Source organism: Epinephelus fuscoguttatus, linkage group LG16 (assembly GCF_011397635.1).
Source record: "Epinephelus fuscoguttatus linkage group LG16, E.fuscoguttatus.final_Chr_v1".
Classification (NCBI taxonomy): domain Eukaryota; kingdom Metazoa; phylum Chordata; class Actinopteri; order Perciformes; family Serranidae; genus Epinephelus; species Epinephelus fuscoguttatus.
Window position 1 is genome coordinate 1,897,988 of NC_064767.1, and position 14,864 is coordinate 1,912,851.

The 14,864-nt window shown below is 42.9% G+C and overlaps 1 protein-coding gene, 1 long non-coding RNA gene and 1 pseudogene across 2 annotated transcripts in view; 1 reads left to right on the top strand and 2 right to left on the bottom strand.

Annotated features, from left to right (window-relative positions):
• Positions 1-8,624, bottom strand: part of LOC125903027 (NLR family CARD domain-containing protein 3-like) — a 29,171-nt gene extending 20,547 nt beyond the window's left edge. The window contains exon 1 of the mRNA XM_049599617.1: positions 8,159-8,624. Within this exon, the coding sequence (XP_049455574.1) occupies positions 8,159-8,591 (433 nt within the window). The 5' untranslated portion in view covers positions 8,592-8,624. The remainder of the gene's footprint in view (positions 1-8,158) is intronic.
• Positions 1-9,476, top strand: part of LOC125903049 (uncharacterized) — a 49,003-nt gene extending 39,527 nt beyond the window's left edge. Inside the window, exon 2 of the long non-coding RNA XR_007451234.1 lies at positions 9,368-9,476. This is a non-coding gene — a long non-coding RNA (uncharacterized LOC125903049). The remainder of the gene's footprint in view (positions 1-9,367) is intronic.
• Positions 1-14,864, bottom strand: part of LOC125903020 (NLR family CARD domain-containing protein 3-like) — an 82,415-nt pseudogene that overhangs the window by 62,246 nt on the left and 5,305 nt on the right.

Here is a 14,864-nt window from a genome sequence, read left to right on the forward strand (position 1 = left end):
ACTGTCTGTAGCTCATGGGGAGTACCACCAGTTGGTCCAGGAGCTTCACCTCCATCATGGACGTTTACAAGCATATTTTAGGATGACTCAGGGGCAGTTTGACAACCTGCTGTCTATCATCAGGCCGTATAGCTCTGGGTATCCAGCAACCACTACCACCAGTTTCTCCTCCATTGTTAACCAACTGTAAACTTGTTGTCGTGACCACCACAGAAGACCCACCTCTCAGATCATCCCATTGAACAATAGAAAAAGATGACGAAAAAAGATACCTTATGTCAGTTTGTATAAATTAAAATAATAATAATCATAATGAAATGACCCTTTCTGCAGGTGGATCCTCCCACTCAATTCATTTAATTTGGAAATAATTTGATGAAGATCGGGGGGGGCAATCCTTCAGTCTGCAGAATGAAAAGTGCTCAGTGAAACATTAAATAAGTGCTAAAATGTGACGTCTACACAAGTCACAGAGTCACAGTATAGTGTGTCAAAAAGACTCAAAATAATGTTAAAACAAGTTCATAAAAAAACATGTTGAAACACCTGTTAAAAAGTCACACTACAGTGTGTCAGAACAACTCACAGTATAGTATGTTTAAAGCAAATAAAGGCAGAGCTGTGCATGTCTGGACGCTGGTTCCTGTTTGCAGACAAAAGAGAAGAGGAAGATATAAAATGCAAAAAGGGACTGAAGGTGTAAAAAAGGCCCAGAAATATGACGTCATAGCCACAGAGCATTGTGGGACTTTTTCTAGTAGGAAGACACACAGGTATTTCTGGACTCCTAACTGCACTCTGTCTCATCAATCTGTGGACTTTATTTGTCTTCATGTGCGTCCATGATAATGTAAGTGCAGAATGATTATTCCTCTGTCATAGTTTGGTTGAAGTGAAATGTGCCTTTCACTGCATTTTGCTATTTATGTACAATGTGTGCTGTGTTGCCGTTTTTAATGCTGATTGTAAAAGCAATTTCTCCCCAAATCTCCTTTGTATAATTGTAGGAATAAGTGATATGAGTGTCTGCATGTTTTTAGTTTCCCTGTTGTTGGTTTGCTCCTTTCAGGAGACTCATTGTTTCATTGATTCTGGGTTCATTTAGAGTGTGTTTTTGAAGGTGGCTGCGCTACAGGTGTGTGCCAAGTCATGGTGGATTCTGCCACTAGAGGGCGCTTTACCAATATAACAGGGTTAACAAGGGGAGTTTGATTGACTTGACAGTTGAATATTGATTGGTGCTGTCTCACAGCCTGAACTGCTGCCTGTTGCATTGAAATATTATGTTGGTGTGTCTGTTTGATTTTGGCAACCTTTCTAAATGTTTCAACCTTTGTTGTTCAGGTTGAATTGAGTAAGATAGTTTGTTGACTTCTAAATATGTATTAGGCCAGGAGCCAGGTCCAGCCCTCATGATGTTTTCTGCCACCTTTGTTTCATCATTACTTCCTGTTAGCCTGTATATACCCTGGGCCATCATAAGTTGATAACCAGCACCCCCAGCTCGGGGCCGTTTGGTCTCAGGGGGCCTAAAACCCCTTTTTGGGACATGCTTCTGGTGAAATGATGTAAATGCAAATATTAGGGCACTACGTCGACATAAATAGTCATACAAGTATGACATTTGGCAGGAAGTGTCCTGACACAAAGGGGAAAGTAGCAAAATAAGACTCTGGGGCTTGTTGACATTTATTTCAAAATATCACACAACATCCCAAAAAAACACAAGTATTATTAACTTATTGTAAAATGAGTTTTACTTGTTGGAAATATATCCCTTAAATTCTCTGCTTTCATTTTCTGTGTACAGAAGCACAGGTTCACAAATGTAGTCAAAGTTCCTTGTTGTGGATGAGAGCCCTGTGCATCGCTGTGTCTTCATCTGAACACTTTCCCCACCAGAGTATTATTTTTAAGTTTCCAGCCACCGCAGCATGTTTGATCATATTCACTGATCTTTCAAGACCCACAGAATAATTTGTTCTATGAATATGTAAACAAGGGCGGCACGGTGGTGTGGTGGTTAGCACTCTCGCCTCACAGCAAGAGGGTTGCCGGTTCGATCCCGGGCGTGGGAGCCCTTCCGGGTTCTCTCCGGGCACTCCGGCTTCCTCCCACAGTCCAAAGACATGCAGGTTAATTGGTAACTCTAAATTGTCCATAGGTGTGAATGTGAGTGTGAATGGTTGTCTGTCTCTATGTGTCAGCCCTGTGATAGTCTGGCGACCTGTCCAGGGTGTACCCTGCCTCTCGCCCGATGTCAGCTGGGATAGGCTCCAGCCCCCCCGCGACCCTCAAGAGGATGAAGCGGTTAAAAGATGAATGAATGAATATGTAAACAGTATATACATCAAACTAAAGAAGAGACCTTCTGTTTTTATAAACTTTTTTATTCTGTCTTATTCCATTTCTTTTTTTTATCAGCACTTGAATTTGTGCATTTTAACATTTACATTTTTGTTTTCTTTTCATTTCCTTATGTCAGTTTGAATTGTATGAAAGAAAATTATAATACTGAAAATGATATTCTATTTTGAGGTATAGTGGAACATTGTTGTCTCATTCAGTGATCATTCAGTGTTCTGTGTCTCTGTCTCCTCTGTGGGCCCTGGGTTCCTCCTGGTGCAAAGGGCCCTGGGTTCTTCCTGGTGCAGAGGGCCCTGGGTTCCTCCTGGTGCAAAGGGCCCTGGGTTCTTCCTGGTGCAGAGGGCCCTGGGTTCCTCCTGGTGCAGGACAATGCCTGGCCTCATGTATCCAGAGTGGATGAGTTGGATCAGCTGTGATTTCAATTTTTTACTTTGATTTTTGGTGTGATTTTTAATCCAGCCCTCAGTGGGTTGATGATTTTAGTTTCCACTGAAGGTTGTAGCGTCATTTTGTCTCAAGAACTCAACAAGTCCTGTACAGACTGAACTATCTGTTCAGCAGTGAGAAAGTTTCTCTAACAGGAGGAGACTCTCCCTCCTACAGAGAACACAGAGACACTGAGGAACCAGGTGACCTGAGCCTGAACCCAGGATAAAGAGGTTCAGTGAATGTGGTGTTGAAGGTGTGGAGGTGGATCAGTGTGTCAGAGGAGACTCTGAAGAAGGACAGGGTGCCAGCAGGACAGTGCACATACACTGCTACTCTACCAGAGACAGAGGAGGAGGAGGAGGAGGAGGAGATATATGTTACTCTGTTTTTGTGCCTGACAGTGTAACGACCATCAGAGCAGCTCAGACTCCAGGACTGATCATTCCTTCCAAACACACAGTCAGCTCTGTCTCCTCTCCTCCTGATTCCTCTGTAACTCACTGATATATAAACTCTTCCTCTCCACTCGACCTCCCAGTAACAGCGACCAGTCAGACCAGTTCTACACAGCAGCTGAGCCCAGTGGTCAAACCTGTCTGGATGATCAGGATATGACTGATCCTCCTCCACATGTGTCACCTTCCTGTTGTTGTCAGACAGTTTGAGGTGTCTGTTCACTGTGTTTGTGTCGATTGTGAGTTCACAGGAATCTGATGGAGAGAAGAAGACACAATACAGCTGCAGTTATTCATCTATCATCACTCTGATGATGACATCAGAGATTTGAATGAGTGATGTCACAGTTTGAAGATCAAATGAAAAACACACTTACACTTCCTCAGACCTGGTCTCAACCATCGGACTCCAGCAGGCTCCACCCTGAAAGGAGGAGGGGGTCAGAGCAGCACTTCCTCTTTCACCATGGAAACATGGACATTACATCACTCTCATACACACAGCTTTGTTATTGTCTCCACATGGACTGACATGTTCATCACTTATTATTAATCAGCTGATATTGTTTTAGTTCAGTGTACCTGAGCAGGTGGTGTTTCAACAGTTTACTGTGGGTTCATCACCACCACACAACACTTGACCATTACAGTCAGCTGATCCATTGTCAATATACAAGTATTGATTATTGGAGCTTTGAAACCACCTGTTTTACTCCTGATGAGTGACCTCCTTTGTTTGTGTCATAATGACTGTTGTCTGTCACAAGTAAAGGAGACACAACCTCTGATGGAGGAGGTCGGGGTGGATGGATGGATGGGTTAGGGTTGCTGTTCACATCCTGTCTCCTAGCAACAGTCAGCACTGGTTTTTATCATCTGTAATCTGGATATCAAATATTCCAGTCAAAGTCCATCTGCAGCCACAGTGCACTGCCTGTTTCCCCATAATGTTGGTCCAGTTCTAAATAAAGCTCTTTGGTCTCTGACACACCACGTCCACAATCAGCTGTTAGTTCTTCATTGAGCATCTGTGGCTGACTGTCACCTTTAGTTTCTGTGGTGAGTCCCACTACAAGTCGACTCTTATCAGCCAGGGAACTCTCTGTCAGTGCAAAACAAACCAAATCCAGGTGAAGCTAAACTCCTTTTAAATCAGGAAACATTCCCATTATGATGACACCCACTGGTGGCAGATGATGAAGACCAAAACATCCCCCACTATTGTTTCATATGAGCCCACAAACCTGCAGCATGACCACATTGACACACGTTACATAATGTGAGGGTGGGTACCACAGTACTGCCATACTGTCGCCTACTGTGGGGTTACATCAACATTATTACTGACTTTTTTCTAGTCCCAACCAAACACCCACTAATGTCCACCAACTATCTGACAACATTACTGATTCCTCTCTGATATTTCAAGTTCCAACAACAGAGAAAAAAACAACATAAAACATGTTGATGGAAAGAGACTGAAACATAAAACACAACTGTTTTGAAATCATATCAGCAGAGACAATCCTGTGATGGTTATGAGTTTATCAACGAATGTAAATGTAGGAGCATAACTTTCCTCAACTCATCAGCAGGGTCAAATGTTTATTACCCCGCCCCCGAACTTACTCCGGTCAGGAGAGATGCAGACTTCCTGGTACCAAAAGGGAGATAGAGAGGTCATTTGAGATGGCTCAAATGACTTTGTAAGTCATTAATTTATCAAAGGGTCCCCTCCTCTCTGAGGCAACGCCTGGATTAACATGCTGCTAACTCAAACAATGCTCCTTTCAACTCCAATTTCCTGCTACTTCTTGTGACCCCAGGGGACGCCACCCCCTCTCTGACCAAATGCCTCTGTGTGATAAAATTCAAATGTATGTTGGAAGTGAGATTATTCCTTTTTTTGATCCTCTTTGTTGGTCGTTTGCCATGTCCTGACTTGTACACGTGCATAATCATGTTTATGTGAATGATGCTTTGCTTTAACCCTGTAAAAGAAAAGATTGATAAGTTGCAGAATTCAATTTTAGTTTCAACTGTTAACCCCTCTTTAACATGTAGCCATACTGCCATCTTGTGGCGGAGTTAAGAAGAGTTACCGCAAGGAAGTAAACTTTATATAGTTTGAATGAAGATATAATTGGAAATTATTAAGCAACTTGTCTGCATGAATACGTGCTTCTTCATTTTGTTTTCATTATATATTGTCATTGAGTTAATCTAGAGTGTGTGTATTTGACGTAGGCTAGCTGATACCACGGCATAATAATTGTATTTTGATTTAATGTTAATCTGCATGTTTAATTGGATGATTAAGAGTCAATGTTGACCATAGTGGGAAGAGTATGTGTTCCTCACGCGTAACATATCAAAGTACACGACCTCGTATAAGAAAAGCTTTAAGTTTCCCCAAAATAACACGTTGACTATTTTCACTGCGAGAGGAGCCTCCCTGATTAAATCCGCCCACTTTTTGGCCAGTCAAATACCCATGCGCTCGGAGCGGCTCAAGGCAGTCTTTGTTAGTCTTTTAGTCTAGTTAGTCTTTTTGCAACCTTTTCCAGTCTTTTCCGGTCTTCGGTAGTTCTTAGCTTCTTCTAGTCTTTTGTTAGTTATTCCCTGTTATTCTTGCTGTTAGTTCTGCCGTGCTTATTCGTGTTTTACCTTCTTGTCCTGCGTAATTTTCTATTACTCTCTTAACTCTTTTGTGCTCACGATCAAAGTTATTTTGAACTTTTAAATTTTGTCGATCCAGTTCTCTTTTATCTCCAGCGTTTTAAATATTTTTGCGCGTAATAACTTTGACAACAATATCGAATGGCCAACAATGTTGTTTTCACCATTATTATAAGCGAGTAACCAGAACGAAGTAGACCAGCACCTGCCGACCTCTTCGCTCCAGATTCATCGGAACCAGCGACTGCCAGCCACAGTGGTCCTCGTGCCAAGCCCAAAGGCCTTCTGCAACGTGAACCAACCCATTGGGGCACCCGCAGGACATCGCAAATTCAACTGATCCCGCTCTGCTATGAGACAGCTGTTCCATACTGCTGAAAAGTCCGGGAGCTGCAAAGCGACAGTCAGGGGCCCCAAGAGGAGCTTTGCCTTTGATCCCTGCTGCTCAAAGTAGGCCTAAACTTCCATAACTTAAGTGAGCCGCTGTGCAGTGAAGAGTGAGGTCGAGCAGGAGACTAAGTTAATGATCCTGATTTTAATTTAGGTTTTATTAGGCTGCATGAATGGTTTTGCGCCTTCCTCCGTTCCCCATTTATAATGTACATTAACATACTGTCCCACTATCGCCAAACTAAATAACTCACACAAGTGTTATTTCTCATTTTCATTCCATTTATATACTGTTAATTTTGTGTTGTGTCATATAATCATCATTTGCCAGTCATTTATTCAGTTGTTACCTATTTAGCTTAAATAAATCTTCATTTATCCAAGTCGTTGTCTGTGTGTATATCTTTTGGACAGGAGCTGAGATCACTGTATAGAGAATTCATAACCCAGATATTGAGATTGATTCATTTTTGATAAGTGTGCTGACTAATTAATAAGTGATTTATGGCGTTATTAATTTGATTAGTCGCTTCCCTCATTAGGAGGGTGGTGCCTCAAAATTCATTACAAGTGCAAATATTCTCAAAGAGGTATTTCCCCTACATAAATCAGGATTTAAGTGGCCATCAGTTGAACATGTTGATGAATCCTGACCTGAGAGTTTCCAGTGTACAGTGTGAACTCTTCAGTCCATCAGACAGAAGCTTCACTCCTGAATCCTTCAGGTGGTTGTTACTCAGGTCCAGGTGTCTCAGACTGGAGGACTGGGAGCTGAGAACTGAGGACAGAGCTTCACAGCTTCTCTCTGAGAGGTCACAGACACTCAGCCTACAGAGACAACAATCAACAAGAAGGAAAAAAAAATTAATTTGTGTTCAAATGTAATCCTCTTTGATTAATGAGTCTGGACTAAAGTCATATCTAAAGGAACAAAGATCTCAGTTAGTACTTTAGCTCACAGGAAACTAACAGACCTGCATTATAACACTGAGTCAAGAAGAACACTTTAAATTTGTTCAGTAAAACTGAAATATCAACTTCATCCAGATGGTAACAAGTGAGGACCCACTAAATTTGGTGATCTACAGTATAATCTCTTCTGAGCACAGATTAAAATCCTCACAGTTATTTATGATTAACTCAAAAATAAGGAGTCAATCCAAATAACATGATATAGTTTAGAGAAATATGTGAAATCATTTCAGATGGTCTGCAGCTTGATCTGACCTGAGAGTTTCCAGTGTACAGTGTGAACTCTTCAGTCCATCAGACAGAAGCTTCACTCCTGAATCCTTCAGGTGGTTGTTACTCAGGTCCAGGTGTCTCAGACTGGAGGACTGGGAGCTGAGAACTGAGGACAGAGCTTCACAGCTTCTCTCTGAGAGGTTACAGCCACTCAGCCTGAAGAGACGATAATGCAGAAAACACAAGCAATTAGTTGAAAAGACAACAGAGCATTTAAGTTATGATATATGAATCCAGCTGTCTCTGTACTTACAGAGCTTTGTTGGAGGCTTTGACCACTGGCAGCAGCCTCAGAAGAGCCTCCTCTGAAGCAGAGTATTTCTTCAGGTCAAACACGTCCAGATCTTCTTCTGATGACAGTAAGATGAAGACCAGAGCTGACCACTGAGCAGGAGACAGTTTATCTGTGGAGAGACGTCCTGAACTCAGGGACTGTTGGATCTCCTCCACTAGAGAACGATCATTCAGTTCATTCAGACAGTGGAACAGATTGATGCTTCTCTCTGCAGACAGATCCTGGCTGATCTTCTTCTTGATGTACTGGACTGTTTCCTGATTGGTCTGTGAGCTACTTCCTGTCTGTCTCAGCAGACCTTGTAGGTGTCTCTGATTGGTCTGCAGTGAGAGACCCAGGAGGAAGCGGAGGAACAAGTCCAGGTGTCCATTTGGACTCTGTAAGGCCTTGTCCACAGCACTCTGGTGGAGATACTTCAGATTCTGTTTGTCTCTGAAGACTTTAGACCACATGGATGTTGTTTGTTGTTCTTCCATCAGATTGACTCCAGAGTTGATGAAGGTCAGATGGACATGAAGAGCAGCCAGAAACTCCTGAACACTCAGATGGACGAAGCAGAAGACCTTGTCCTGGTACAGTCCTCTCTCCTCTTTAAAGATCTGTGTGAACACTCCTGAGTACACTGAGGCTGCTCTGATATCGATGCCACACTCTGTCAGGTCTGATTCATAGAAGATCAGGTTGCCTTTCTGCAGCTGATCAAAAGCCAGTTTTCCCAGAGACTCAATCATCTTCCTGCTCTCTGGACTCCAGTGATGATCTGTCTCTCCTCCATCATACTTGATGTTCTTCACTTTGGTCTGAACCACCAGGAAGTGGATGTACATGTCAGTCAGGGTCTTGGGCAGCTCTCCTTCCTCTCTGCTCTTCATCACATCCTCCAGAACTGTAGCAGTGATCCAGCAGAAGACTGGGATGTGGCACATGATGTGGAGGCTTCGTGATGTCTTGATGTGGGAGATGATTCTGCTGGCCTGCTCCTCATCTCTGAATCTCTTCCTGAAGTACTCCTCCTTCTGTGGGTCAGTGAACCCTCTGACCTCTGTCACCATGTCAACACAGTCAGGAGGGATCTGATTGGCTGTTGCAGGTCGTGTGGTTATCCAGAGGCGAGCAGAGGGAAGCAGCTTCCCCCTGATGAGGTTTGTCAGCAGCACATCCACTGAGGTGGACTCTGTAACATCAGTCAGGATCTCATTGTTGTGGAAGTCCAGAGGAAGTCGACACTCATCCAGACCATCAAAGATGAACACAACCTGGAACTCTTCAAACCTGCAGATTCCTGCTTCTTTGGTTTCAGGAAAGAAGTGATGAACAAGTTCCACCAAGCTGTACTTTTTCTCTTTCAGCACATTCAGCTCTCTGAAAGTGAATGGAAATGTCAACTGTATGTCCTGGTTGGCTTTGTCTTCAGCCCAGTCCAGAGTGAACTTCTGTGTTAAGATTGTTTTCCCAATGCCAGCCACTCCCTTTGTCATCACTGTTCTGATTGGATCATCTCTTCCAGGTGAGGCTTTAAAGATGTCTTCTTGTCTGATGGTTGTTTCTGGTCTGTGTGGTTTCCTGGATGCTGTTTCAATCTGTCTGACCTCATGTTCATCATTGACCTCTGCAGTCCCTCCTCTGTGATGTAGAGCTCTGTGTAGATCTGATTCAGAAGGGTTGGGTTTCCTGCTTTAGCGATCCCCTCAAAAACACACTGGAACTTCTTCTGCAGGTTAGATTTCAGTTTACGCTGACAGACTGCAGAATAACTTCCTGAATGAACACAACAAAGAAGATCAGTAAGACAAAGAAAATATTTCAACATGTCATTTCCTCAAAGAATGAGTATATGAATATATTTTGGTCCGTCTCTTGAGACATTAGTAAACGTCCCATTTATCCATCATGTTAAATCTTTATAGAAATCCTCTTACTGCTCTGCAGACAGTCAGCCAGCTCCTCCTGCTTCATTCTCCTCAGGAAGTTCAGTGTGATCTTCAGAAATGCCTCTCTGCTGCTCCTCCTCTGCTCTTCATCCTCACCATCCAACACCTCCTCATCCTCCCTCTGACTCTCTAAGCATTCTGGGTAATCTGAACTCAGAACCTTCTGGATCTTCTTCAGCTGGTTCTTCACAAAAGTGAGGATGTTCTCCTCCAGCAGCTGGAACAGAATATTATATGAATGACACACTCAAACATCAGATCCATGTTGGACACACTGACAATCCACTGGTGTAAAAAGTGCAGCATGGAGATGATTGTGAACAGAATAGATGTCAAAGTAGTTGTTGTACATGTACAGACCATAAATATGGAGTCCAGGTGTGTTTGATGCTGCTGGGCAGACTGAGCACTGGGAACCTCTGAGCTCTCCTGGTCCACTCTGTGGAGGAATTAGAAAGAATTAGTGCAGTGCTTTTTGAAACGAGCCAACTGTTTGGCCTCTGGTATTGTTGCTTGCAGTTTCCTTCTTTTTTGCGTCCTGAACAATACACCCACCAATAATTGTTTGCCCTAACAGTGCGAGAGTATATATGTCATTTGCTAACAGCTAGCTTTTTTAGAGAAGGCTACATCTGGGAACAAAAGCATTAATTCCAAAAGTTACATCACTGATGCTTGAAATGTTTGAATTTGCTACAGTGTAAGATCCCACGAGTGTTTCTTTCTTCTTCCGTTCTTGAATGTACTATAGCAAGTGATGAAGAGAAGGCTGTACCCAGCATGCCGTTCACCAGTGTAACAGTTAAGCGAGGTCCCCCCTCAATACACTACACAGTATGCTAACAATGCTCTATCAATAATTGTGTCCCATAGATCTCAAGTGGTCACACTTGACACTGCACTTCCCTGGGTCCCTCAGCAATACACACAATGCGTGAAGTTGTTTGGGTTTTAAGAAAATCAAAGGACATACATATGTACAGAGACTCCTTCCATTTTAGTTCTACTACTCATGTTATTTTTGCAGCATAGACTATTTACAGTTAATAATTTTCAAACACAACTATGAGTTAACTCTTCTCTGGTGCAAAAGTTAAAAAGCCTTTATTAAATGGCCATGCTCACTGGCCTTCATAAAGGCCAGTGAGCATGGCCGAAACATGTTGGTGATTTTAATGTTCATCATGAACTAGCCATTTAATAAAGGCTTTTTAACTTTTGCACCAGAGAAGAGTTGCCTTGGATTTTGTTTTTTTCAAGATGTTCTACACTTCCTGACCAAAGAGCACCTTCCTGGGTACCATGACACTGCAACCCACATGAGCACTTCATCTGCTGTTGTCTACAACTATGAGTTATATAGTGTTCTGCCATGATTGATCCTGATGAAGACCAGATGCAAACAAATGATGGGCAACCAATTCTATTTCTGTCTCACAGCAAATCCATCTTTTGAACCTACATTAAGTACTTACAGTGGGTCATAAGAAGGACGAACATCTTTTAGGTCAATCAGACCACCCATAGACTGATCACTCTTCATGGACACACAGCTGGGTACAGGGGACTTTTCCCTCTGCTGCTGGAAACTGATAGAAACACTGACATTTACTGAACATAGAACATAGATTTCTATTCAGCATAAAACACAGCATAGATATTCCTTGACCTGACTGCTGGATGTGTGTGAGGCAGCGGCGTGTGTGCTTAAAGGTACGGATCACCACAATCTGATGTGATACTTAGAATTTTGGAATTTTATACCAGTGCCAGGCTTACACTTGATGCTGTTGACCTGCCCCTACACTTGAAACTGTGACCTTTCTTTGTCTTTGGGCCACAGCACATCTGGGAGCACGGCCAGTTTCTGTCAGTGATAAAGCTTTGTCTTGGTCATTTGTGGGTGGAGCCTGCACTACATTCCCTGATTATAATTGCAATTAGCAATCTGAGGCTTTAGCTTTAATCAGAGGGTGTTTCTGGAGGCATCTGTGAAACCAAAGACTACTTACCTACAAAGGCTAGGACATAAGGGCAACCCTTCAAAAGGGAACTCTTAAACTAACTGACTAACTGACTCTTCAACAAACTGCGCTCTGCCTCCAGACCTCTGCAGGTAGTCCTTAAACTTCTGTAGTTAGTGTACAGACCTCTGTAGCTAGGCCCCAACATCTGCCACTAGTCCACATACCTTCACTGGTTGTTCCCAGAACTCTGAAGCATGGACGCAGCCTTTTGAAAGTAGTCCAAAAACCTCTGCAGCAATTGACCTAAAACTCTGGAGCTAGTCCACAACCTCTTTAATTTGTTTCCAGACCACTTTAGTGAGTCCTCAAGCCTCTGCATCTGGACCATAAGCTTCTGAAACTACTTGCCGTAGTGCTGCAGGTAGTCCTTAAAAATCTAGAACTACTGCCCAGAGGACTTCAGCTAGTCTCCAGTTGTCTGCCAGTCCCCAAAAATCTGCAGCTATCTGAAACTTTGGCCTCCCCTGGTTGACTCTGTGAAAGAATTAGCTCACATTGTGTTTGCACCAGGAGACTGCTTTAAGTTATGAATTAACCAGTTAGTTAAAGATGTTGTGCTCTGACATAATTGATTGTAATGAAAACCAGATGTAATCAACACTGTAAATCATGGATGACCAGTTCTGTGTCTGTGTAACTGATAGCCCATCTGTTTCAGTTGACAGTTTTAAGTACTTACAGTGGGTCAGAAGAAGGACGTCCATCTTTCAAGTCAATCAGATGACCCATAGACCGATCACTCTTCATGGACACACAGCTGGGTACAGGGGACTTTTCTCTCTGCTGCTGGAAACTGACAGAAACCCTGACATTTACTGAACATACAAGATTTCCGTCTCTGATTTCACTGGTTTTATTGGATAATAAAAGTTATTTTATCTCAATGCTTGTTTGTATTCAGTGTATGTGAATGTTTAACCAGTGTGTTGTCAGTCAGATGTGCTAAGACTTCACACTGTTGAGCTGCCACTCCAATTGAAACTGTGGCCTGTTTTGGGTTTTGGACGCAGCACATCTGAGTGCAGGGTCAGTTTCTGATAGTGCTAAATCTTTGTCTTGTTGATCTGCAGCTTGTCTTCAGACCTCTGCAGCTGGTCCTTCATACTAACAAGCCATCAAACCCTACCCTCCTCCTTTACCTCTGGACATTTAGCTGCCCTGTCCCTGGTGGTGTGGTCTTTGATCTGGGTCAAGACTCTTTTCTGTTCTGGTTCCTCTGTGGTGGAATGAACTCCCTACTGAAGTCTATGCTGATGACACACAACTCTACATCAGAACTGCCCCAAACCCCTCTGCAGTCCTGTCATCCCTCATCACCTGTCTCGAGGACATAAAGGCATGGATGAACAATAACTTCCTCCAACTGAACAGCAATAAAACAGAGGCACTTCTCATTGGCACCCCACACCAGGTTCAGTCTTCACCCATATCCCAACTTACCTTCGACAGCCAGCTCATACCTCTCTCCTCCTCAGTTACAAATCTGGGGGTTAGGTTTGACCCTCACTTGTCCTTCAATGACCATATAAAACACCTGTGCAAGACCTCATTCTACCATCTTCGCAACATCTCCAGACTCCGCCCCACTTTAACCCTTCCAGATGCAGAGAAGCTAGTCCATGCCTTTATCTCCTCGAGACTGGACTACTGCAACGGACTCTTCATCGGGTTCCTGGCAAGAACATCCAGAAGCCGCAATACATCCTCCTCCGAGTCCCCAGCACCAAGCTCTGCACCATGGGAGACTGAGCCTTTTGCTCGGCCGCACCACGTTTGTGGAACAACCTCCCTCTCCAGCTGAGGGCTGCACAGAGCCTGGGCTCTTTTAAAGCAGGCCTGACAACCTTTTTATTCAAAAAGGCCTTTGATTGTTAATTTGAGATAATTATAGGGTTTTTTTCTGTTTTTATTATGCTTTTAACCTGTAGCACTTTGAGATCCAAGGGTGAAAAGGGCATTACAAATAAAATCTATTATTATTATTATTATTATTATTATTATTATTATTATTACCATCACTAAGTCAGGACAGCACAGTCTCTGAACATCTTCCACCAAAGTCTGAAAACCATCTTTCACATGATACCAGAGCCCTGCCAGCACATTCTCACTCAAACCTCACCAGATATTGACATTTGGTCATGGACTTCCCACATCCACATACAACATTTAACGTTTACATACAGTATCTTTCCAAATACACACACTACACTGGTACGACACTGAACTGACTTTTTTTTTCCTTCACCAACAAACACATGGTTGGGTTTAGGCAACAAAAGCATGTGGTGAGGTTTAGGATAAAAGAACAGGGTTAGGCTTTAAAATCTTACGGGTTATGAACACCTCCCTCTGGGGTAAAAGTCTGTGTTTGTTGGACCCATTGGTTTTGTTATGGCTGATGAACCCCATCTTTGCTTTGCTGCTGCTCTTTCTGCTGTCTTGAGCTGGAGAATATAGATGAACTGTCCTTCTAGTAGGGGCGCCGTACAAAGGAAAGTTGTCATGTGGGGTCAGCACGGTGTCCAAAGAAAATTAATGAAGAGAGTGTAAATAAGATCAGGGCAGAAATTAGTGATGGCCAAATGAGGCCTCATGAAGCATTTTCTTTATTTTCTGAGCCCACTAGATGGTGCTTTGTGTTCATCAAAAGGTTGAAAGCACATTGAATTTCTATTCTTTGAGTCTCTCTCTTTAGACCAAGAGCACCAACTAGTGGGCTCAGAAAATAAAGAAAATGCTTCATGAGGCTTCATTTGGCCATCACTAGTTGTCATACAGTGATGCTGCTAACAGAACGGAAAGACACAACAAAATGGAGGCAGTACGAGAGGAATTGGAACAGAAAAGAAATGGAGTTGGTCGGAATATCTGCAGTGACAACAATGGGTTTTTGGGGCATTTATTGCCATGGTGATAAATTGTGCTGTTAAAATACAGATGAAGTTGGAAAGGATTAAGATGATGGATACTGGGGATTAACACTTGAATGTTGTGGACGTATCCAGAGAAGATCTAGATACTACACTGAGGAAAGGGTTTGCAG